Genomic DNA, 23,467 nt, shown 5'->3' on the forward strand with positions numbered 1-23,467 from the left:
TATATATATATATATATATATATATATATATATATATATATATATATATATATATATCTCCAGGAGGAAGTGCTCAGAGGGAAAGTTTGTACCTGTGTTTCTGCTTCAGTAGACGCACGCTGCTCCCCTCCTGTTGGATCTGCAGATACTTCAGCTGCACAAGTATCACCTAAGTGTGTGAAAGACAGAATTATGAGACCAAGTTTAAATTCAAATGATGATGAATGGCATGCATGTTGCCTAAAATCTAAAACCTCTTTTATCGTCTTACCATTCCCGCGTTGTTCTATTTTGTCTTTGTTGTTTGAAAGTGTTTTGAGGTACTCGTCTGACTTCTTGAAGGCCACCGAACGCTTCCTCAGACTATTCTGGAGGTCTTTACTCAGGCTGTTCTTCACTGCGGTCCTGCCCTCGTTGGCCTTAAGTAGTTCTATGTTCTCGATGGTTTTGAAGTCAGGTGTAGTGTGCGCCTTGGCAAAGCGGCAGGAGAGACCATACACACACTTCCCGAATGTGTCATAGAGGTAGCAGCTTTCCCCGATGTCAGCAGACTTAGTGGCCATGTACTCGGCTGCGTCATGGTGAAAGTGGCATTTGTCTCCAAAGGGACATTCCTTATTGTCCTGCATTGATGGGAAAAGCCATGACAATAACCATCAGAGGACATAGAGATTATTAAGTACTTTATGTGGCATTTTTGAAAGGCTGTTTAAAGTTTCATACCCTAATGACTGAGGGACACAGTCGTTTTTCATCATAGGCATGAGGCTTTGTGTGTGGCCTTGACTTGTTCTGTCCCCGAATACGTTTACCATCTGGTTTGCCGCCTTCCTTCCTCTCCTCAGGGTCAGGTTTGAGCTTTTTTGTTTCAGGTTCCTCAACAGGTGTATCCTTTGCCTCCTCGGCTTTGTCATTATCACTGGTCTTTTCTCCTTTTGGGCCCTTCCACCCAGAGTCTACAAACTCATGAAATTTTTCTTTGGTGGTTAGGAATCTGAAAATACAAGAAAAATAAATGTAATCGACCTGTCAGTTAGAGGATGCAACAACAAAACATTCAACACAAAACTTTAAGAAAATGTGGGACAACTATTGTGTGGAATAGTGCAACATTGATGCCCTGCAACTCATCTGTTACAACTTATATGTACTTTGAAACAGCATCTTACTTTAGCTCAGGTGTTACTAAGGTTATATTTACTGCTGTAGCAATAAGATGTGAGACAGGAGACATGTTAAGCCGGTATTAATTGCGATTACAGGGAGAAATATTCTGTCACATTTTCTCGCTGCTCTATAACCACATTAATAAATAAGTTATTGGTACAATTACATCAAGAGCTATGTGGATCAGCCAGCTCTTTGTAAAACTGGAGTAAGAGCTGAGTCCATACTGTGGGTAAGAAGTCAAGTGCTTTCACTATAGCTGCATAGACTTTTTGCTGGACAACACTTGAGAATGTTTGGCAGTGATTTCCACCCGTTTTCTTTGTCACGTATTCCACAAAGAGCGTGTTACTTACTGTGGTTTGAGGGCAGCCTGACCTTTCACAGCTACATCAGTCCTCTTTTCACCGGTTTCTTCCGCAGCTTTTTCCATCACACCTTCAGAGGCTTTCTCCAAATCCCTTTATCTAAAACATGTTGATACATCAGCTGATCACATCTAACTATCTATTGTACTAGAATACGGAATAATTTTAACTTTATTTTTGTAATTAGTAATATTCAATGGGTTTAGTCCATCTTATGTTATGCATGCTATGTATACTATTTCATTTTATCTCACTTTTACTATTGTCAAATGAGTTTTATTTAAATTAAATTGGCATTCTAATCCCGTTTTAAATTAATTGTCTATGGTCCCTTATTTTAACTCAGTGTGCTGCATTGCTTTAATGAAAGGCTATTCAATTAAAGTGTATTATAATATTTATTACACAAAAGATCTGTACTGCAAATGTAACTTCAATTCATAAGGGTTGACTTAAAGTCAGTTGTAGCCACTTCATTTTACTTCCATATAGGTTGCCTGCCTGATTAAACTGAATTCAAATTAACGTTAACCAAGTTACTTACCTGTTATTAAATTTGTAAACAGCTACTGCAGCATTAACTGGATATACCTAACCCTGCTAACAAGCTAACCGCTAATGTCAAGGCTGTTGACGCAAACAAATGCCTAGCTTCTAGCTTACAAATGCATTTAAAGCTAATTTATAGCAATGAAAAGTCAACAGGAAAAACACTAACCAAATACGGTAAACTTGGGAGTATGCTTGTCTCACACATTCACATGCACAGCAACTATCTAACGACATGAGGAAATTGTGCAGCTGTTAGGTGAGGTCCGTGGTGTACTGGCAGACGAACATTGGTTCCGCATATTTCAGTTCGTCTGCACAAATCTTCAAATTAAACTACTAAATGATTTAAATTGAGGTCTGTAGTCCGGGAACGAAGTATAATCAGATTATCACTATTATTTAGTTAACAAAAAAATCAGATCTTCCTCCATCACAAAGATAACTGATAATTCTATTTTAATAAATGTATGGTAATGAACCAAGACCAATACAGAGGTTTGGTGGGGGTCGGGGGTTGCTTGTCTTTTTGTGCTATCAAATGTTTGTTTTTTTGTGCATTACTTTTTTATTCCTGCTATTTTGTTGTAATTTCAGTATTGTTGAAACATTTTGAATAGAGAACAATTGTTGTCTTTTGCCTGTATTTTTACCAATATTTGTTTTTTTTACAAAAGATTACCCATATTTATTAAATATGTATGATATTTTTCAGTTTTGAACTGGCACCATTCATATCAGTAATAACATATTTATGACTACAAAAAAGCACTAGAATTAACATTCAGATTCAGATGTTGTGCCATTTTTTTGATCACTTTTATTTGAAGATTGCATCCTAACATGAATTCCAAGAGCAGCTCTCCAACATGTAATTTATACATCTTGACCAAGTGCATATGAAGGGGAATGGACTTTTTAGCAGGTCAGTGCTACAAAAATACCATTCATGTCAATAGATTAACAGCTATTAGAGATGAAAAGATTAGTCTATTGACAGAAAATTAAGCAGCAAGCCTCTCATTTGTAAGGAATTGCTGCTTTTGTTGCCTTATGTGATAGAACATTTAATAGACTTGTGTTTTTGGATCATTGGTTGGACAAAACAAAAACAATTAAACATCATACTGTACTCCAGACTCACCTTGGGTATAGGAAATGAAATCTCATTATTTTAGAAAAAAATATATTCTGCAGATTAAACAATAATGAAATAATAGTTTATTATTGTTATTTCTAAAGAGACATCCCAGAAGTGAGAAATCTTATTCTAGTAAGTACGTGAACAAGAACACGTTTGTGAAGCCAAGTTCAAGTAAAAAGCAGCATTCAACATGATGCAACATCATAACAAAGACAATTACATTCAGTCCTCAGGGGGCATCAAGTTTCTCTATCCTTCTAACAAACCGCTTTTGGCTAGAGTCCAGGATGTTGATGCCATTCAGCTGCAAGTCAAACCCCACTCTCTGCAGCTCCTCGAGTCGCCTTGTAATGTTCTGTGTACTGTAGTCTAAAACCTTGGGCTTTTCCAGTATCTGCTTCATTGTTATTCCTCCTTCTAAGAGACAGTCCAGTTTAGTGCTCAGCGTTTCCCTCCCAATGTACAAAACCAATGGGTAGCTGATGATTAGCTTTTTTATGTCGGTTTTCTGACAGCCAAGTAAAACCATCTTCTGTTGGAGACTGTAGAAATTTGTTTTCAGAAATTCGTTAGAAAGGTCCAATATTTCTGCTCCAGGGCCATGAAGAAAAGCAAGCAGTTCTGAATTGCTCAACATAAGAAAATCTCTCAGGTTATCAACATTTGTCTCAACTCTCTTTGTGCTTCGAATGAGAATGTAAAGGTTTCTAGATATGACAGCTCTAGGAAACTGCTCGGGATTCTTCCCACCGAGTTCGACACAGATGTCTTCCAGACAATTCACCATTCGCTTGTTCAGTTCTAAACTGTTGGAGAATGTCCGCGGCGCTGTGGTCAGCAGGCGAAGGAGATCTTTGTTGTTCAGTCCTAGCGAGGTCAGAAAAGCTATGTTCTTCTCCAAGTTCCCATTGTCACTTGACCGGAAGAAAGACTCAGGTGAGCGATGCAGGATGCTCAAAATTTCTTCATCAGTCTTGAAGATGTTTCTCCACAGATTCCAGCGCTGTGACAAGTGTTCAATCGAGCGGGTGATAGCGCGGGGATAACGGGATATAATGCCAGCGATTATTTTGCAGTGGGCACCTTTACCTTGCAGAAACTGAGCGAGACCTCGCTCATTAGTGGAGGCTTTACGAAGCACCCCGGGCTGACGCTGGCGTGCCATCTTCACATCAACTCCCAAGAGATTCAGATTCTCCAGCAGAGATTTATTCTCTGGGGCCACCACCGGATTTTGCTCATTACTTCTTGTAGGATCATTGCAAAGCTTCCTGGAAAGGCAGGTTGATGTCGACTGAACTGGAATGAGCCACATCCCTAATCGATGGAGACTTAGGAGAGCCCTCACTCCCACCACTGCTGCCATTTTTTATTAGGCGTGACGCAACGCCTCTGCCAGTTTTAGTGGACCTAAAAGAAAAATAAAGATATTTAGCTGAATAATAATAATCTAGTGAAAAGGAACAAAACTCAAGTTTGTTTATAAACAGTGCACATCAGCATAATGTATATAAGACAACTATATATAAATTTGACTTTTACTTACTGTAAACTGGTCGAGTTGGAGCTACTAAAAATGCATGGTATTTTATTTGTTGATCAGATTTTGTATGTACAATATGAATCTGGAAGGTTTCTCATGAAAAGTGTACGAGAAAAAAGAAGCATACATTTTAAAGTACCTCAAAATGGTACTAAAGTACAGTACTTTAGTGCATTTAGTTATTGCCACCACGGCAGTGTTGGCGTCACGTTACATCTCAAAATATCTTCTTTTGTTCAAATCCTGTCATATTTAACTTGCTATTTAGGACAACGGATATTAATTAACATTTCTACAAATGTTCCAGTGTTAACTAGATGGCTAATTGTCACTTATTTGGTTCAGTTGTACAGACACAAGTCAACAAGACACCATGAAGACAGCAACAACAACAAAGTAATTCTCAAGACAGTGACCCGACGTTCTTCTTACAAGCTAAAATGTTTATTACGTAATATAAACAATTCAATCAACGTTAAATCTCAAGTAGGTCGAAGACAAGTCTATCATTACAACTGTAACTTTAAAAATGTAACCGTTGAGAAACGTTGTTTGCCCCCATGACCGACTAGAAAGCCCCGAGCAAGTCCTAACTGATACCGTTACAACTTTCACCGAGTACAATTTATTATCGATTCATCAACACGTCAAGCCATAGTCCTCCTGTAGAAAACAGATAATAATACATACCTCAAACGTTTTGTTTCTCGTGGCCAACTACATACTGGAGAGGCATTTTTGGACTGCTCGAGCCAAAGCAAATCGGAAACATTAGGCGGAAACGCGAAACTAGGGAAAACTCTCGATAATTGGCGCCATCTAGCGTTTCGGAGTCAAAATGAACCCTTCTCACTTTCAACCATAGATGGAAGCAAATGAGTTTCATTTAGGACCAGTGGTTCCGACCTGTCATAATGTGGAGGACGAAAAATAAATAAATGAATATGCCAATAAATGTGCAATAGATAATATTCAAAATAAATGTTGACATTATTTAATTGATGAAATTTGAAATAACTTGACATTCCTGTTTAAATTTGCTTCTATATTTATTTACCTTTGTATTATGTCCCCTATTTATTTACTTTCTTATTTAATTTTCCTTTTATTTATGCATTTAGTTTTTATACATTTCTTTAATATATTTCTTTATTTTTGGGTTTATTTTTTATTCACTTTTAAATGTGTGTATTTAATCATGATGTGTTTGTTTATTTCTGATTTCCCTTTGCATTTTTCCTGTTTATTTATGTTTGTATTATTATTTTATTTATACAATTCTTTATGCATTTATTCTTCGTTAAGCAGTTTGGGGTGCTGTCATTTAAAGTGTGTCATTCGGGTCAACTTTTCGCCTTTTGGTTGATCGACATCAAAGTGCATGGTTTCACTATACATGCCACTATGGAAGCGATACACTCGATTAAAAGGTAACCATGGATTAATTATATAATTAGAAATAAGATGCTATTTAGATTGACAATATTGTTATATTACAATATTACAACCCAGTAATGGTTGCAGGGCTGTTAGAAGGATTTTAGATCTTATTATTATTTTCCTCTCATTTTATCAATTCAATTAACTTTTCAATGACATTTTCTGCACATTTATTATCATCAATTATTGTTGGCATAAATATCCAAGGCCTTTGGGTGAAGATGAATTATTTAATTATAGTTTGTAATAAGGGGCTTGAACTTTTTAATGTACCCTACATTTAATTTAATTCTTTATCCCCCTGTTTAATTGCATTGCTAATGTACACAAAATGTACACTGTAAATAAATATTCACTCTCTTAGAAAGCTATCAGAGTGAAATGGGATTTTCAAATCATAGCTGTATTATGATACAAGCTTAATGTTTTCAGTATAATCATAAAACCTCTAAGATGTCGAGTATATTGGACTGTGATCTGGCATTAATACTTAATTAATGCCAGACATACAGCTGACAATCCTGTATGTCCAAAAGCGTTTGCCATGTGTTGTGGCTTACAGCTTAGCACTGAAGAACCTTCGGACCCATTGCCTCTCTGTACTGATGAGTCCCACCACTCGTGAATATTTTAACACCGCACAGTAATATCTTCATTGTGCAAATGAGCTTTCACCCCGCTGCTGTAAGATTGAAGTGAGCGCAGTATTTTAGTGAAAGCAGCTTCCTCCATGACGTCAGTGGTAATTTGTTTCAATCAACAGGACATAGTTTATTTGTTTATTACCAGACACACTTTTCACACACTTTCTCGTAACATTTCTGCCTTTATCTGCATAATGATGTGATAGGGAGCAACTCTTATGGCTTATGTTTCAATAATTTTCAGTGTAAGACAAATGATGAGAGGAACAAAAGGAAGATGTAAGAAAGAAAGCTTGGAATTTGATTGTAAAATAATGAAATAAATATATATAGGCTATATATATATATATATATATATATATATATGTATACGTATACATGCATTTATTGTGGCTTATTGGTGCTTCCATGGCCATATCTAACACTTTCTTGTGTACACTATTTAAAACTAATGCAGTCTAATACAGTTAGTTAGTTGTTTTTTTATTGCTCTGTCGTGCCACACATTTAGCTCATGCATCTTCAAATGACACAGACAAAAAACAAAATAAAAAAACATCAGTTGCATCATTATATGTACAGTTGTTTACTGGAATAACATAGTATTTATGTGAACATTTTCAAATAGCATGTACACCAAATAGCAGAACAAGAACAGAAAAGGTAAAGGACTTAAGTTCACCCTATAGGGCTTTTTTTCATCTAATGGGCTTTCTCCAAGTAATTGGGATAATTAATTTAAATATTTTCTTTTTTATATAATTGAGATAGCACAATACAACAGTCAGTTGGGCTGTATCTTTATCTTTTGTTAAAAGTGTATTTTATTGTACTGCTGTTGTTTAAATTGAATTAGTTTCAGACATATGCACCTAAAAATCAGGCTGTGCTCTTATAGAAAACATACATATCTCTTTATACTCATAACTAATATACATTTTTCGTTGCATCCTGGTCGTCTGATTCCATTATATGTTCAGTGTGAATGCATCGGTTACTGCATATGTCTGCAGTTGTGTTTTTTAAATTGAATAGATTTCTGTCCTGATCCATTTGTTGTGGTCTACTTGGTAAAGTTGCTTGGGTAACTGCTGACACAGTACTCCTTCAGTGAATCAATAATTCAGAAACTGTCGAAACTTTCAAATGCTCAGCGGTTCCTGTAGACGCCGTTGCACAAACAGGTGGGATCAAGTTGGTAAGAATGTCTAAAAGAAGATGGGTGGAATTCAAAATCTGCCAGACTATAAGCTGTTCAGCTCCTGTCAGCCGAAGACACAGACCATCCTCTCCTGCTGCTGCTGCTGCTGCCGGTATGTTTTAAATGTTTCTAATAAGCTGGAGAAACGAGAAACTTCTACATTTTGGTCACTCCAGGAGGTTTTCTATGAGAAAGTCTTTTTTTTTATAACCATATTGAAACACAAGATGACAAGACTGTGGCTTATACAAAGGTACTTTAATTTAAAAGTGTTTTTACATTAACGTGTGTTCAGTTTTGGACTCACTCAAGATCTTTAATTTGTCTGTTTATAGGGGGAATATAGCTTAAAAGGATAATATCTGATATGAAGTAGCAGTATTGCAAGTATCTCTCCATCAGAATAATATTCTTGGCAATGTGGCCAATTAAAGAAAATGTATTTGCACAATTAAATAACAATGAAACATAGGAAAACAAAAAAACTTTATTTTAAAATGTGTTATCTCTGCAGGTTGAGGTTACATTAGGAGACTTTAATGAAGTAAATAAAGTTAGCACAAAGTTTATTTATATACTAATTGAGTTATTTGTAGTTTTTGTATAATTTGTTTTGTGTAAAGCACAAAACAAACGATACAAACAAAGATACACCAATCAAATATATAAAATATATGAAGTGTAACTATAAAATATAGTTAAAATGACAACAACACTTGTAAAAACGTAACTACGCCCTGGTTATCACTGGTTCCAGACATTTGAATTGCTGCCCACATTTCCAATTTGTTCAGCAATTCACGTGGAAGAATGAATGAATGAACCAAAATGACAATTCAGCCATTATTTTGTAAATTTAAACATGTCTGCAGAACAGATGCTGCTCTGCTAACCTGTATTGATTATATTTAAACTATTTGTAGACTCAAGATCAATTCCACACAGAGTCTACGTTAAATACTGGACATTTTGTCCTCCATCTGTCCGAGAAACTGATGCCAGTCTCTCATGTTACCTGATGTCCCATTCAGCCAATGAAGCTCAAATGTTTGCTTTTCAAGGGAGTATACGCCGCTGTTGTTAAATGTGCTCAGAATGGCCAAATCAAGGGCCATGCTATAAAATGTGAGTTCATGGCTGAAGTCTTTAATACAAAAACAAAATAAACACAGCTTTGAAATGACAATATCTCGTGTTAAAAAAGAAACCTCTCAACTGGGACAGCTCTGCCTTTCCTCCTGTTACCATAGAAACTGAGCAGACGTTTTAAGCAGGATTTAGACTGCATTGAGATTTATGACATGTAAATCCTCTGATATGTTGATTATATAAATAATGATTATTAACAAGATTAGTGTACATTAGAACATTAAGGGATTCTGCAATGTCAGTATTGCCTCAACAAATTCAGATTTTCTTCTAAACCTCATAGATCAAAACATGAAAAAAGACAAAGTAAATACAACAAACTAACAGAGCCATGTGGTTTATTTAAGAAAGTTTAGATTGTCAACAACTGTTTCATTGTTAGGCTGCAGGGCGTTGAATGTAACTTAGTACATTTACTAAAGTACTACTTAAATACAATTTTGAGGTACATGTACCTCCAATAAATTCCACTTTATACTCCATATGGACAATGACAGAGGAATCCATTAAATGTACATTTTCATCCCACAGGATAACCCCATGAACTCTGATAGAAAAATGACCACGAGATGTTTTAGCAAATACAAAGGAAGATCAAGATTCTCAGTCTGTCTAGTTTGGTAATGAAATGGTGAATTGTTAATAAAATAATATATAAAATTTAAAAGGTAAATCTGTCTTATTAAACCTTGCTTTTTAACAAATTTGCAGGTTTGGAGAATGTTGATGTCAAAGATATTCAACAACTGCATTTTGAAAAAGAGTGGTCCACTTGGTGTAACAGCTTTGGAAAAAGTTGCCAATCTAATAAACTGTTTCTGCAGCAGCAATATTATAATGTACTCTTCTACTACTGATCAAAACTGTAGCCAATGAGTGGTGAACGTTTTTATTTGGAGTAATTACCACATTTCTGCCAGCACGTGAAGGCAACACCAGTGGAATGCCAGTGGGCGTGGCCATGAAGGCACCTACACAACGTCATCATTGTCGAGTCTCATGTTTACGTGGAAAACATGGCGGCAGACCACCAACAAGGAGAGACCACATAGTGAATGCAACTGGCGGCGAGCTGGGAGCCAGACGAGAGACATATTTAACCGTTAGTTTTTAGATTTTATCTCGCTGATATTTTGCATGAAGCGGTTTCCCTCTTGTTTCAGCCACAGGGACCGCGGTGATGGAAGACGAGGAGAGGCAGAAGAAGCTGGAGGCCGGCAAAGCAAAGGTAGGATTCTCAGTTTTTGGTGTTCGCGTAAGTCAATGACACTGTTATTATTGCTGTAAAGTAGTAACTTAAGGTTGTCGACAACTTATTTCCTCACGGCTGGGTTTGTCAGCTGTTTTTGGTCCCCCTCCTCCCCTTCTTCCTCCCCTCTCAGCTGTCATTCCCAGCAAACATGCGCCCTGCTCTGACAGCCGGGGGTTGGCTGTCTCGCCGGGATGTTAGCATACTGCTAGCCACAGACTCCTTTGTCATGCTGCATGTCTAACGTTACTCCAGTGTTGAATTATACTTTTATCAGACTAGGAGTGTGCATTCAATGCTAACTTAATCACCCAATCTGTCACGTTATCAACGGCTTATAAACGCCACCTGAAGTGAGGCGGACAGGCTGGTGTAACAGGATTTACAGAACACATATCCCCACTGGCTAGAGCAAACACTGCCCCACATGCCAAACTTTGTGTTACATTGACTTCATCAATCAGCTGCATCAACATTTAGGTCAGGTGGACAACCCCCACCCATCCAGTAACTAATGTAAAACAATGAAGCTACAGCAAGATAATACTGGGCTTTAATTTGCCTTGTAAAGGTGGATTGATGTCCATGTCATCTTTATTATTTTATGTCATAGAAATGAGTGTTGTTTCATGTTATAAATTGCAATAAAAAATGGTACATTGCTCTGTCTGAGCTATGTTTACTGGCTTCTTATAGCTTTTACTGCTGAGGTACTACATGACCTTGCAGCAGCTCTGTTATCGATATTTGTATACCCAAACATTGTAGGTATGAATTATGACCAGAACATGCCTGCCAGTAGACCATAACAATATGTGATGTGCCAACCTCCATAAAAAATATAATATACAGTATGATAATAACACACCATACATACATGTGGCTAACTGGATCAAGCAAATGTTCAAAAGAGAGAGGAATTAAATAGTGTAACAATCTAGCGATTATAGACTTAATCGCCTCATCTTGACACAAACTTCACAAATAGGTATTCATCACTATAACTCTCGAATACATCCCTCATTATATAACTGTTCATCGCTCTTAATGTTGAAGTTTCCAGCTCTACAAATCCATACATTTACAAACAGTTGGTATTGAGAATGTGAATGATTTCTGTTAGGCAGACTTGAAAAGGTACTACACATCCTGATACTGCAGAGAAACGTGTAATACGCTGTTCGGTGTCTCTTTAGGTCACTCAGGTTTCTTACTGGAGCTGGTGCTCTGGCTTTTAGGTTAGCACAGTGGGAGAGACCATAAGAAACACCATCTCCGTGGTTATGACTTTGGCATTTTAGATTATAAAAGGCTCCTCTGTAGTGTTATTTTTTACACAGTACTATGTCACCATGCCCTCAGGAGAAACTTCACAAGATATTTCACTGAATAACACATTTATAATAGTTAACAGAGATATCCAGGACATTATTATTTCTTCTAATAGACTCCCAAAGTCCGACTGGATCCTGCAAACTTGGATTGAGTCCAAGCTGATGTATGTCAGAGTTGATCAGCAAGTTATGGGGAGTGTTTAAATGAAGACATGACACTGCCTCTCCAAACTTCCAAAACTTAAGAGAAAACATTTAAACTCGCTGTTTTAGATATAAAAATGAGTCTGTGTCTGTGTGACCTACCGTTAAAATTGAATCCAATAGATTTTGGTGATAGTTAAGAAGATTCAGGATTGCTGCTCTGAAAATCTGAGGCAAAGATTAGTGGCTGCGTAAAGATTTCTCGAACCAGGTATAGGGAAGATATTCATATGCATGTCTGAGTGAAAGGAGAACTGTCCATGATCTATTGTATAACCCCTGCTTAGAATTATGTCAGTCCCAAGCTAGTGCCTATTGAGTCATACCAGACGAGCGTTAATCGTGGGATGGTGTTGTCTGTCTATTGTTCCAGGCCATCAGCTGCAGATGTATTGTTGCTTTCACTTTTCTCTGTGGCAAGTGCATTACCAGCATAATGGAGCAACTGGTGCAAGACTTCAGCTCACTTCTCCAGTTACATGGCTGATAAGGTGTCATTTTTTGAGACACTGCAGTGATGAGCTTAAGATGTTGGAAAAATGATGTTAGGTCAAAGAAACTCCCAGACTCAGATATGGCACCTTTTACAGTCACCACCAGTCTATTACCTCTTTCTGTCGTCCTGTTCTGTCTGTCCATTAGTCCGTAACACACCGTATGTTGAACAGCACTGATTTTTAAATAAAACTTGTGAATAACATGTGCCAGTCTTTTTGCTGTTCTAGCATTTTCAGAATAATACTGATTGGCTGAGGGGTAGGGCACTGCAGGGTTTTTAATTTGGCACAAGGGATGCATGCATTATTCATGACTGCATACTTATTTGTTTCTCTGCTTCTCTAATGTGCCTTCTGGTCACTGATTAAAAAGTATCTGATGAGTGTCATAGATTTATGTTTGTGCTCTTGGCAGCTAATTGTGATGCTAAAAAGATGCCTTATTGTCATTATTTCCAAACCAAATATTTCATATATTATAGCCTTAATTGGACTTTTTACAGTAGTAAATATGTTCACACCCAATTGGAGAAACCGTTTGACACAGCAAATTCTAAAAGTGCAGCCACAGGAAATTACAAGTAGGTTGCGCTGGGGTTCAAATAGCCTAAAGGTTAGGGTCACTCAGGCAGCTTTGGAGGTTTTGAGGGCAGCAAAGGTACAAGTTGATCTACTTAGCTTGCCCTGAATGGTTAATCCTTTCAGTGACTAACCATGTATGTGCCCTGCACAGCTCTATATGGTAAATAGACTTGACCACCATTGTTTATTTATATTATTAATTTGCTCAACTGACACAGGAGGGTTTTACTTTTATGCTGCAGTCTTTATCATTCCGATATGTTTGAATATATAACATTGACTGCTTTTGAAGCTCCTGTAATGTCATGCTGTGCTGCCTGAGAAGGGATTGTTGTGTGATTAATTGAATGTGATGGTCTAACAGCTGTCCAGTTTTAATTAGCTTCAACCAGGAGGACGACTGAACCTAACTTCCTGTGCACTTCTAGACATTTTGGTTATGACTGAAGGAAGTCCTTTCTTTTGATATTTAGAAAAACTTGCTTTTCGCTTGAGTGTCCGGCGAAACAGTCAGCATCGTGCAGAAAAGCTCTAAAAGCAGGAAAGTATAAATGTGATCTGATGCTGCAGTTGCACACCTCAGCTGATTAATAACTAATAGTATAGATGCCATACCATGAAAGAGGCTGGTTGGGTTTCACTGTCTTTTATAAGAGAAAAGCTTTTCAGATGGGATCTGTATGCCCATAATAGCTCAATCATCATCACAGCTTTAGTGTGATTTTAAATATTGGGATGTACGAATGATTTCTACAGTCTTTCAGTTCAATTTGTTTGGTCACACACTACAATGTTTATGGATTGTCTTTCAGATGAACCCTACCGTACTTTGAACAAACTACAGAAAACAACCCCATGATGCCATGTTGTGGTTTATAGGAACTTTAGAAACTATCCGACACACTACACTTCAGAGGGGTCCTACAGGCTTGAATTGAAATCCAGTATGTGGCACCTACAGTATATGCCATGCACTCCAACTGGCCAAAATCCAGCATAAAGTTGAAGTTACTGAGCCTGGAACTGGATGATTTGTAGTAGAAAATATTTACCTTTTTGAGCTCAGCTTTTTGTTCCAAAGACATTTTTATTTTGCTCGCTGCCCACTGTTTTTCCTCTGGGGTTAGGAGACTATGGCGGCTGTCATTAGGAGGAGGACGCCACTTGAGCACCTTATTCTCAGTAGAGGTTATAATGATGCTTGACTTTAATCATGGCTTAGATTTGTTGAATGCAAAGGCACGTAGAGCGGTGAATAATAAGTATTGCTTGTTGAGAGAGGAACAAGGGTGATTTGTCTACAGCTTCAACAGAAGCACATTTCATTGTTCGCTGGCAATAAGCACGTGTCGAGAATCAGAATCGACCACTGAAATTACTCTCGACCCACCACTGGGAACAGTCGCAGTGTGAAGAGACTTCTGGGCAGGACTCGTTTACAGGTCATCGCTCATTTGTCAGATGTATATGCACATATATAACTTATAGCCAATTATCGCCTCTGTGTTTGGAGCCTCTTGAACATTTCACAGACGAAGCTGCACCCGCTGCACCCATCATGGTGGGCCAGAGATGGCTTCAGTTGCTGTGGCTGCTTTTGTTTTGAGGGCGATTAGCTATTGTTGATTGCTAACGGGAATGTGTGTGTAAGTGTGCGTGTGTAAAGCACAGTGGTTTTGCCCTCCAGTAGCTGGGTGTTGACTAACACAATGTTGCTGGCAGTCTCATTGACACATGACATTGCAGGCTATGAATAGTATATTAAGCATCACATGTACTTAGTTTGTGTTAAAGTGTTAAACAGACTCTTGTACTCAGTTTGCAGTTTTTTTCATATGTCATCAATTCACAAATGTTAGTGACACATTTATCATCTGTGCTCCTCACTTATTGTTGTTTTTCTTTCTTTGTATTTAAGATATTTTAAATTTTAAAGTTTTCTTATGCACAGATTTTTAGAATACCTAGGTGCAAACATTGCTTTGATGACAAGTAGTCGTAGCAACTGTCATTTATTCTCATGTTATTGATATATCTCATTACATGGTACGTTTTCTCATCAATCAATTGATAAACTGCTCATGGATGAAATAAAACTAAAATGCCTGCGAAGTGAAAATACTTGATGAAAAGAAATCTTACAAAAATCCAATACTTTCATAGATCTGCTAGCCTTATTATTATTATACATTATACATCATCTCATGATATACATTGTGTTATCGTCCAACTGAAAACTGAAATTGAACTTGCTGAAAATCCAATAATCCACATGTTTCATCAGTAAAAGAGTAAGATGTATACAACAAATCAAAAGACAAACATAAACACACATCAGCGCTCATTTTGACTAATGTATCAAAACATTGTTCCTCCACAACAGCAGATTGTAATTGCAATTTACTTCATCTCACCAGGTGGTAAAAAAACACCTTGTTGTTGATGCTGTTAGTAAACTACTATTAGAAATGGATAAAATAAATAAGAAATATGCCTGTGTAAATGTTTTCAGACAGCAGATGGTGATACACCTACGTAGTCTCTTTCCCCAGATGGTGACACAGCTACACAGCCACAACTCCACACTCCATATGCTCTGCTCTGCTCGGCCAAATAGGAAAGCCTGATATGATAAGCAGCTCAATGAAAGGCTGGGTTTCCGGAGACTTCTCCAAACCTCAGGGTGATTTCTGCTGGCAGGTCCACTGCACATCACATACACCGCTAGTGTGTGATTTGGATTGAGTCCGAATTAAAGGATAGTCTTGTTGTGTTGTCAGAGCCTCTCTGTTGCCGTAACCTCCAGACTCGTGTGTGTGTGTGTGTGTGTGTGTGTGTGTGTGTGTGTGTGTGTGTGTGTGTGTGTGTGTGTGTGTGTGTGTGTGTGTGTGTGTGTGTGTGTGTGTGTGTGTGTGTGTGTGTGTGTGTGTGTGTGTGGCCCTTTTGAGCTTTTAAGCTGTGTGTTGTAGGTGGGGGACGTGACCACGACGCCCACTCTCAGCGCTGTCGTGTCGACCTCTAACCTTTTTGTGCAGCATCACCAAACCAGACCTGTCAAAAAGTGCTTTTGTTTATGCTGACTTTGCTGCTACTGCAGTGTGCTTTGCCAGAGAGGTGCACAAAATCTGTGCTGCATGTCTTATTTTGGGATATTTAGGGATTGGAGATATGAACATATATACCTTGAAATGATATAGATTTAACTACTTTCAGAAATGTTACTGCGCCATTAAACTCTACTGTACCTTTTTAAATATGTCTAGGTGTAGTGTAGGTCTGGGCAATGTTGCAAATCAACGAGCATGATTTATCCAATATTTTTATTTTAGTATGAAATTTGCATCAATGCAATAAAGTGTCTCGATTCAGTCAGGTGTTTAATAATTAGATAAGACAAAAACAGACATGTTATTTAATGCATAAAGAGTTTCCCAGTTGAAATGTCCTGTTCTAACAATAGTGCCAAACCCGTATGTTAATGTGAGTCAGGGTTAGGGTTAGGATCATGGGGTTCATGGACATGTCCAGGACAGGTGAGCAGGCATTAGCACGGTATCCTTGGCAACAGTCTGTCTATATCTATGGCAATCCATGCAACACCTGTGCTGCGACACCTGCAGCCCCTGCTGTCTGCTCGTTGGTAAAGAAGTAGAGCTTCAAAACAATTATTTTAAAGATGAATCAATAATGAAAATAACTGTTACAACCCTGATTTAAGGATTTCTTTGACAGACTTGCCTTTTAAGTTTCAATTTTAAGGTTTTAGTTTCCTTCAACCCCAAATATGATATGGAAATTAGCACAAGCACTCCAGTTTATTAAATTGATATAAAGTGGCGATCTTTTTGTAACAAAAAGTTGTTTCTATCATGAATCAATGAATATTAACAGGTTAAACACAACAAGGGAGAAAACATAATGTTTTTGTGCTGAATAAAGCAATAAAGCATTTTGAAGATGGCGAAGGAGATATTATCGGCTGTTCAGACAGATCGTTGACAGTTTAAAAATGTAATCCCTCTAGTCAGGATTAGCACCTGGCAGAGCAAGAGGCATGTGTCGGATCAAATGGACACAGGGAGGGTGGACTCACTCAGAGCGGGGAAGACGGCGTTTTGGGACTTACAATGTTTCGCGTGGGTTTCGGAAATCTGTGTAGACACGGAGTAGGTTCATATTTCTTTTCTTGTTCTTTATTTGAAGTGTAAACTCTGTGCTTGGCAGACTAATGAAGTCGTGAATTAGGCTAAAGCAGGTGGTTCTTTCTCTAAAGCCTCAGCATTAGGGTCAGATAAACAAAGACCTCAATAGAGGCTACGACCGGAGATGTAGACTTAAATAGCACTTAAAAGGATGTTTGTTGAAGTGTTTGCTGATGCTTTTTAAATGTCCAAGGACCACTCAGGAAATGTAATTTTGTTTCATCTTTAACACTGCCTGTTTCCCTCTCCCCTCTCCAGTTGGCTGAGTATCGCCAGAGAAAAGCTAACGCGGACTCCCAGAAGAATCAGAAAAAGAAGAAGAAAAAGAAGGCGGGAGACGACTCTGAGGGGGATTCGCAGGGAAGAGTGGAGGTCGGGCCGGATCAGTCTGTGGGAGGAGAGGAGATCTCAGGCGGAGGACGAAATAAAGACCCCCCCACCGCAGAGTTTACCTTCGCCAGGACACTGAGGAGTGGAGAGACTGTCAAACATGACCAGACCTACACCATAGAGGTAGACATAATCATTTAATACGTTACAGAACTACAGTCATTCATTCCTTTCCCTTTTAGAGAGAAAGACTTGATCTGTGTTGCTGCACAAACTTTACAAATTAGGTAAATAAAAACTTGGACTCCTCTGGGAAACACTTAATTTAACAATTAAATAGTGCTGCAGTTGATAACTACTTCCTCTATAAATCAGTTAATAGTCTATAAATTATCAGAAAATACCAAATAAATGTTCATCAAAGTTTCCTGAAACCTAAGTTGACATATTCAAATGGTTTGTTGTGTTCATCCAATCGTCCAACACCCAAAGATATTTAGTTTACTCTCAAAGAAATCAAAATAGTTGCCAATAAACTTTCTGTTGATTGACAAATCAATTAACTGACTGACTAATTAACTGAATTAGCTCAAATAATTTAATCTTAATTTATTATAATACCCTGAAATGTGAAGCAGGTTTAAACTTGACCAATTAGTTTGTATGTAGTATATATATATGGAGTATATATAGAGCTATATATATATATATATATATATATATATATATATATATATATATATATAAAAACAACAATGGGTACCAAACAGGAAGGATTTCTCAGTGTTGTCATGTTAAAGTTGATACTCTCCTTCTCCAATCAAAATTCAGATCTGGTTTGAACTTGCCCATTGGTTTTGTCATTCAAATAAATTAAGATTTAAGTTTATATTTTAATTTGTTGAGCAACAGGGAAAATAAATAAGTGATATCTCATATCTCTTTTAACAATAAGACACTGTTATGCCTCTTTATTGTATTGAATTAATAAAAAGATATGCATTCACATCTCCAGAATAAAGATGAATAAGTTGCAAATAATAAGGTTCACTGTCTAAATGTTTTAAAACAGCATTCAGCATATTTCTTTTAGTGATTAATAAGTCACACAATGTTTATTGTTAATTCATGAATATTTGGGGTTATTTTGAGCATATTTAAAGCCTCAGCCATCAGCTTCACTCAGAAACGTGCTTCTTCCGTCTCTAATGCTGCAGTATGATTTTATTATGTACAATCCTTCTGCTCCTCCTGCGCCAAGAAAGTCTTTTAACTTAAGGCAATTTATGGCTTCAATCTTGTATCATTACCTTGCACTTATAAAAGATATATTCATAATCGTAGATCTGTGTTGAAGTGGTCATTGTCCTCTCCAGAGTTTTGTTTCTGTTGCCTCCTGGATCCTAATGATCCCGCTGTAGCTGTCATGACAACCAGTCCCACTGGGAGCACAGAGCGGCGCTGTAGAAATGTAGGCAATAAAGAAGAAATAAAAAATTAATTGTTTCCTTTAGAATTAAAACATTCAGTGTTTAATAAATGAAAAGAGTCCAGCTGAGCTGAGGTGTAGTGCATGTTTGAGTCACACAGTTTAACCAAAACCTACTTATACTTAATATCTCAATACTGAGGCCTTTACTCTGAACCTTTCTAGATGACGTTTGACAAGCAAGCATACACAAGAATAACATTTCCAATAGTAAATGAAAATGTAATTAATCATTATTTTGGTTATAATGACGCAATTCTTAAAGTAATTCCCCTGTAATTTGTACTGAATTACAGATTGTTTTAGTTCTTTTTACCAGAATCTTCTTAGAAAATGATGAAAAATGAAATGACTTAAAGCCTTACTGGTAGAAAGGGAATTTATCTTTGACTTTGTATCCTAAGAGTACAGTTTGAACTTTAAAATTTATGTTCATTCTGTAATTATAACAATTTGCTTTAATTTATTCTCCACTACTGTGCTGTGAGACAAGACTTCAGCAGGAATACTTTGGGTTTTGCTGCAGTGCTGCTTTGATGGTCATTTCTATCCTGCAGAAAACAATGTTTTATTGTTGGGTGTGAATTTCAAAAATTCACACACTTCTGAAAGGTTGTGCTGGGATTTGGTCGAACTTTCAACTGCTTAGTTCTTCGTCTGCGTAATACACCACGGACCGGTACTTTCATCAAGCATGCTATTTGAAACTTACCAACACAGGGATGAAAAAGTAATTAATTCTACAAATCCATTCAATATCCACAAATAATCCTGAAGCCCTCTCAAGTCCAGCCTGCTTTTATAATTAAACAAATGGTCCGTCAATTTAATGTTTGTTTTTTCCCTTGAAAAAGATCATTTGTTGTCGGACTGTAAGCTTTTCAAACATACGTGACCTTCAAACCTGCAATAAACTCCATTCACTAGTCTCAATAATGCTTCTGCTAAATAAATATTCAGTAGAAAATAAGCTCTTCTAAAACAGTTGTGTTCAAACCTGAGGGCTCTTACATTTTTTTTTTTTTTTTTTTTCATAATTCGAGTCCTCTGTCTTTTATCGGCGCTGTGCAGCCTCTCTGCCTGAACCCAATGTACATGCCCACAAAAACTACCAGTTGCCATGGAAACAGGCAGTCGGCCTGTGTGACCAATTCCTGTGGCCTTGCAACACTTTTTACAGATCTTAAGGTTGATTGAATGTATGAATGTTTTTGTTGCACGGCAAGTTTGTTTGACCCTCGGGAGTGACCCAGAATCCTCTCTGTTACCATAGCCCGAGGGACAAACAGCACTATATCTTCTGCTGCTGTTAAGCATCACTAACTAATTAAACGTGTGCATTGTAAGAGACTGAGCAATACAAGCGTGTGAATTAGTTAAGTGGTTTATGCTGAGCTTTTGTTCTTATCCCAGACTCGCCGGTCGTGGCGCTCGATCCTCTTCACAGAATATTTAGTGACGCTGCTTTCTGAGAGCTGGAAATGGTTGCTGTGGAAACACAACAGCATCAACGTTTTCCATTCTCAAGTCTTTCACAGTAATTACAAATATAAGTGTGTTGAGTCATTGAGGCCTCATCGACATCAGCAGCTGCAAGAAAACTTTGCATGACGCTCGAATAAAGCGTTCTTATGTTGCTTGTTCTTTTAGTTGACGTTCAGGTTTTTCAATAAATCCAATTAAAACCATTTCTCTCCCTTTCCGGACCCCATACAGTTTAAATTTATGACCGAGGAATTAACTCGAAAATAGACTTCAATAATGGCCGTCATTACTCTGAGGGAGTGAGAAAGGAGCCGTGCGACAGAAGTAGGTTAGGCCCGTATTTGAATGTGCAGTGCCTACAGAAATGGGACATAGGGCAGGCGCTGCTTCAAATTGTTATGAAACATTTTATTATGTGCATTTTTTTATTGGATCAAAGAATGGAATATTTCTGGAACTATAATGACCCCTTTTCATTTCACAATGAAATAGCCCACACACTAAACTGTTTACATATTTGAGTTTATGTTCAGTTGTGAGGCTGCCATGTATTATCCAGGCACTTAAATTGAAATCACTTATTTTACGTGGTTCATATATTCTGTTTCTTTATTCAGTATTGATAAAATTATCTTAATCTTCTCTATTTCAGCCGGAGAGTGAAGTGTCCACTACTGCTGAAGATTATTCCTCAGAGGTGAGATTTCTGAAATGATGTATCATTACTTTTGTTTCCCCATCTTTTAAATGTTTTCTTAATTTGTCCATTTTTTCCTGATTTGTTGACTTATGGTTTTAATTGGAAATGGTGCTGGATACCCGATAGAAGCAGATCCCTGTAGTCTGCCAGTACACATCCACTGAGTCAGACTACTAAATAGGTTATAACAATATCACATGCTGGTAAATGCTTATGGTGGATAAATCACGGCAAACATAGCCACTTCAGGAAAACAGGTAAAAGTCATATTTTAAGTTTTTGTTCTTCAGACTTTGTCTCTAATTCACTTTGAGTTGGATTTTGCATATGAAAAATGCTACATTAATAAAGCTATAAGTCAAATAAAAGTCTTATGTTACTACAAGTTAGAGCAAAAAGAACAAATGTTATCTTAAACGTAATTAAGAGAAATCAGGAGGATAATTTGACTGTGATTTTAGTCCGACATTTAAGAACGTTTGTCAGGAAAATAAATCATCAGATTTCAGAACAACAGATCTACCCAATGATGACTTCTGAAATGATGTGAACTTTTCTGTCACGATTCCCAAATCTTAATGTTTCACTGACAGCATTGTGAATTAACAGGTGAATGGATGCCATGATGAGATGACAGAGAACCTAATGATGCCTTCGAAGGATTTTATCTGGGTACAGTAATCCGATCAAGTCGTTCTTTTGGCTCTGCGAGCAAACCCACTGGCTGTTGGGTGTAACTTTCTGTTTGCTTGTACTCTGCAAGATTTCCTGTAACCCACTAACCAAGCCTGTTTAGTGCTGTACTGACTCGACCAAGAAAAATAAACAAATAAATCTTCTTATGTTATGAATGACAATTTTGAAAGCACTAATGACAGAGGAGTTTAGGATCAAACAGGGCTTTGTTATAGTTTAGAGGTGTTAATTATCTGTGAAAGCTGGAGGAGAGTGAATGTTGGGAAAGAAGGAGAGGACCGTGAGTGTTGAGGAGAGAGGACCGGAGGTGTTGCACAAAGAGCTGCTCTCTTTAGATTCACTGAGGTGATATTCGAACAGAGGAGACAGAAACTGAGGAGCTGCTGATCAATACAGTGGGGATAGAGGGGAGCAAAGTGACATGCCAGCTGCTGTTCGAATTACAGTGAGATGTTGGAGAGTATTGGTACATTAACCAAGTCAGAACTATAATATATTAGTGCTACCATAATTGAATATATTTCAGTTACATTTTCCAAAATCCACTTTTGGATCCACTCTGTAGGAACAGGAAGGTGTTTCTTAACTGTCTCTATAGACACTATGTCTTTAACTTGTAGTCCATCATGCCCAGGACTACAATTACCCAAATTCAACTGATTGACACAACACCTGCATTAACACTAATCAAGCGACCTTTTCACATCTTTTCACTTCTGCGTTAACCTGCTTCCTGTTCTCGCCTTGAAGAAGATCTCTGACTGAAAGTTTGCTTATTAAAAAGATTTTTTGCCCAGATTAGAGCGTGATCAACATTCAGCAACATTGCAAATAACAAGTGGAAGTGTAATAACAATGAATTAAAAGCATTTCGATCCACTTTTGTGTTGTCTTGGATTTTGCAAGTTTTGGGCACTGAGCCAGGTCAGGAAGGGAATCTCAGGGACAAAATAACAGCAACATTTGAACCTTGTTTTACAACAGAAGATTGTTTTCTTAATTATCTTGCAAGAAAGAAGTCTTAAATGTTGGCTTCATTTTGTCAAATTGTAATTACTTTGAGAACCCACAACAATCAGATCTGTCAGCAATCTGCACAATTCAAGAAAACTGGGTGAAGAGAAATATGTTTTTAAAGTGCTACAGCAGATTCTGTCTAAGAGCAGACTACAGACCTACAACTTCTCTTGTTTTTTTGACAGTATTAAGTTACATTGTCAGGTATGTAGCTTAATTTAATTATTAGCTTCATTAACTTCCACTCATAGAACTAATATAGACAGACTTTGCCTAAACTGCTTTGAGTTATCGGCGTTGCAATTTGACCAGTATCTGTAAAGTTTGGCCACAGCAATCATTTTAAAAATCTTTTTAGAGTTGATAACATTAACACATTTACTACACTTTCACGGCTCTTATAACTAACTGCTGTCGCTACACGGTGGTGACTAATTGCTAAGCTCGTTCTAGAAACCTCATCTTGGTGGCTTTACT

At 37.4% G+C, this 23,467-nt stretch overlaps 3 protein-coding genes across 3 annotated transcripts in view; 1 reads left to right on the plus strand and 2 right to left on the minus strand.

Annotated features, from left to right (window-relative positions):
* dus3l (dihydrouridine synthase 3-like (S. cerevisiae)) overlaps positions 1-2,346 on the minus strand; it is a 9,977-nt gene extending 7,631 nt beyond the window's left edge. Inside the window, 5 exon segments of the mRNA XM_029443876.1 lie at positions 93-169; positions 272-623; positions 724-994; positions 1,524-1,634; positions 2,080-2,346. Coding sequence (XP_029299736.1) covers positions 93-169; positions 272-623; positions 724-994; positions 1,524-1,600 — 777 coding nt within the window. The 5' untranslated portion in view covers positions 1,601-1,634; positions 2,080-2,346.
* A 541-nt stretch (positions 2,347-2,887) lies between these two features.
* On the minus strand, positions 2,888-5,606 carry mterf1 (mitochondrial transcription termination factor 1). Its single transcript, XM_029443253.1, has 2 exons — positions 5,462-5,606; positions 2,888-4,638 (listed from the first exon to the last, which is right to left on the minus strand). Exon 2 carries the CDS (start codon positions 4,592-4,594, stop codon positions 3,458-3,460), a length of 1,137 nt encoding a protein of 378 aa, XP_029299113.1. The 5' UTR covers positions 4,595-4,638; positions 5,462-5,606; the 3' UTR covers positions 2,888-3,457.
* A 4,592-nt stretch (positions 5,607-10,198) lies between these two features.
* akap9 (A kinase (PRKA) anchor protein 9) overlaps positions 10,199-23,467 on the plus strand; it is a 64,688-nt gene continuing 51,419 nt past the window's right edge. Inside the window, 4 exon segments of the mRNA XM_029442772.1 lie at positions 10,199-10,433; positions 17,532-17,786; positions 21,230-21,274; positions 21,887-21,949. Coding sequence (XP_029298632.1) covers positions 10,386-10,433; positions 17,532-17,786; positions 21,230-21,274; positions 21,887-21,949 — 411 coding nt within the window. The 5' untranslated portion in view covers positions 10,199-10,385.

The sequence above is a fragment of the Cottoperca gobio genome, chromosome 11, assembly GCF_900634415.1.
Source record: "Cottoperca gobio chromosome 11, fCotGob3.1, whole genome shotgun sequence".
Classification (NCBI taxonomy): domain Eukaryota; kingdom Metazoa; phylum Chordata; class Actinopteri; order Perciformes; family Bovichtidae; genus Cottoperca; species Cottoperca gobio.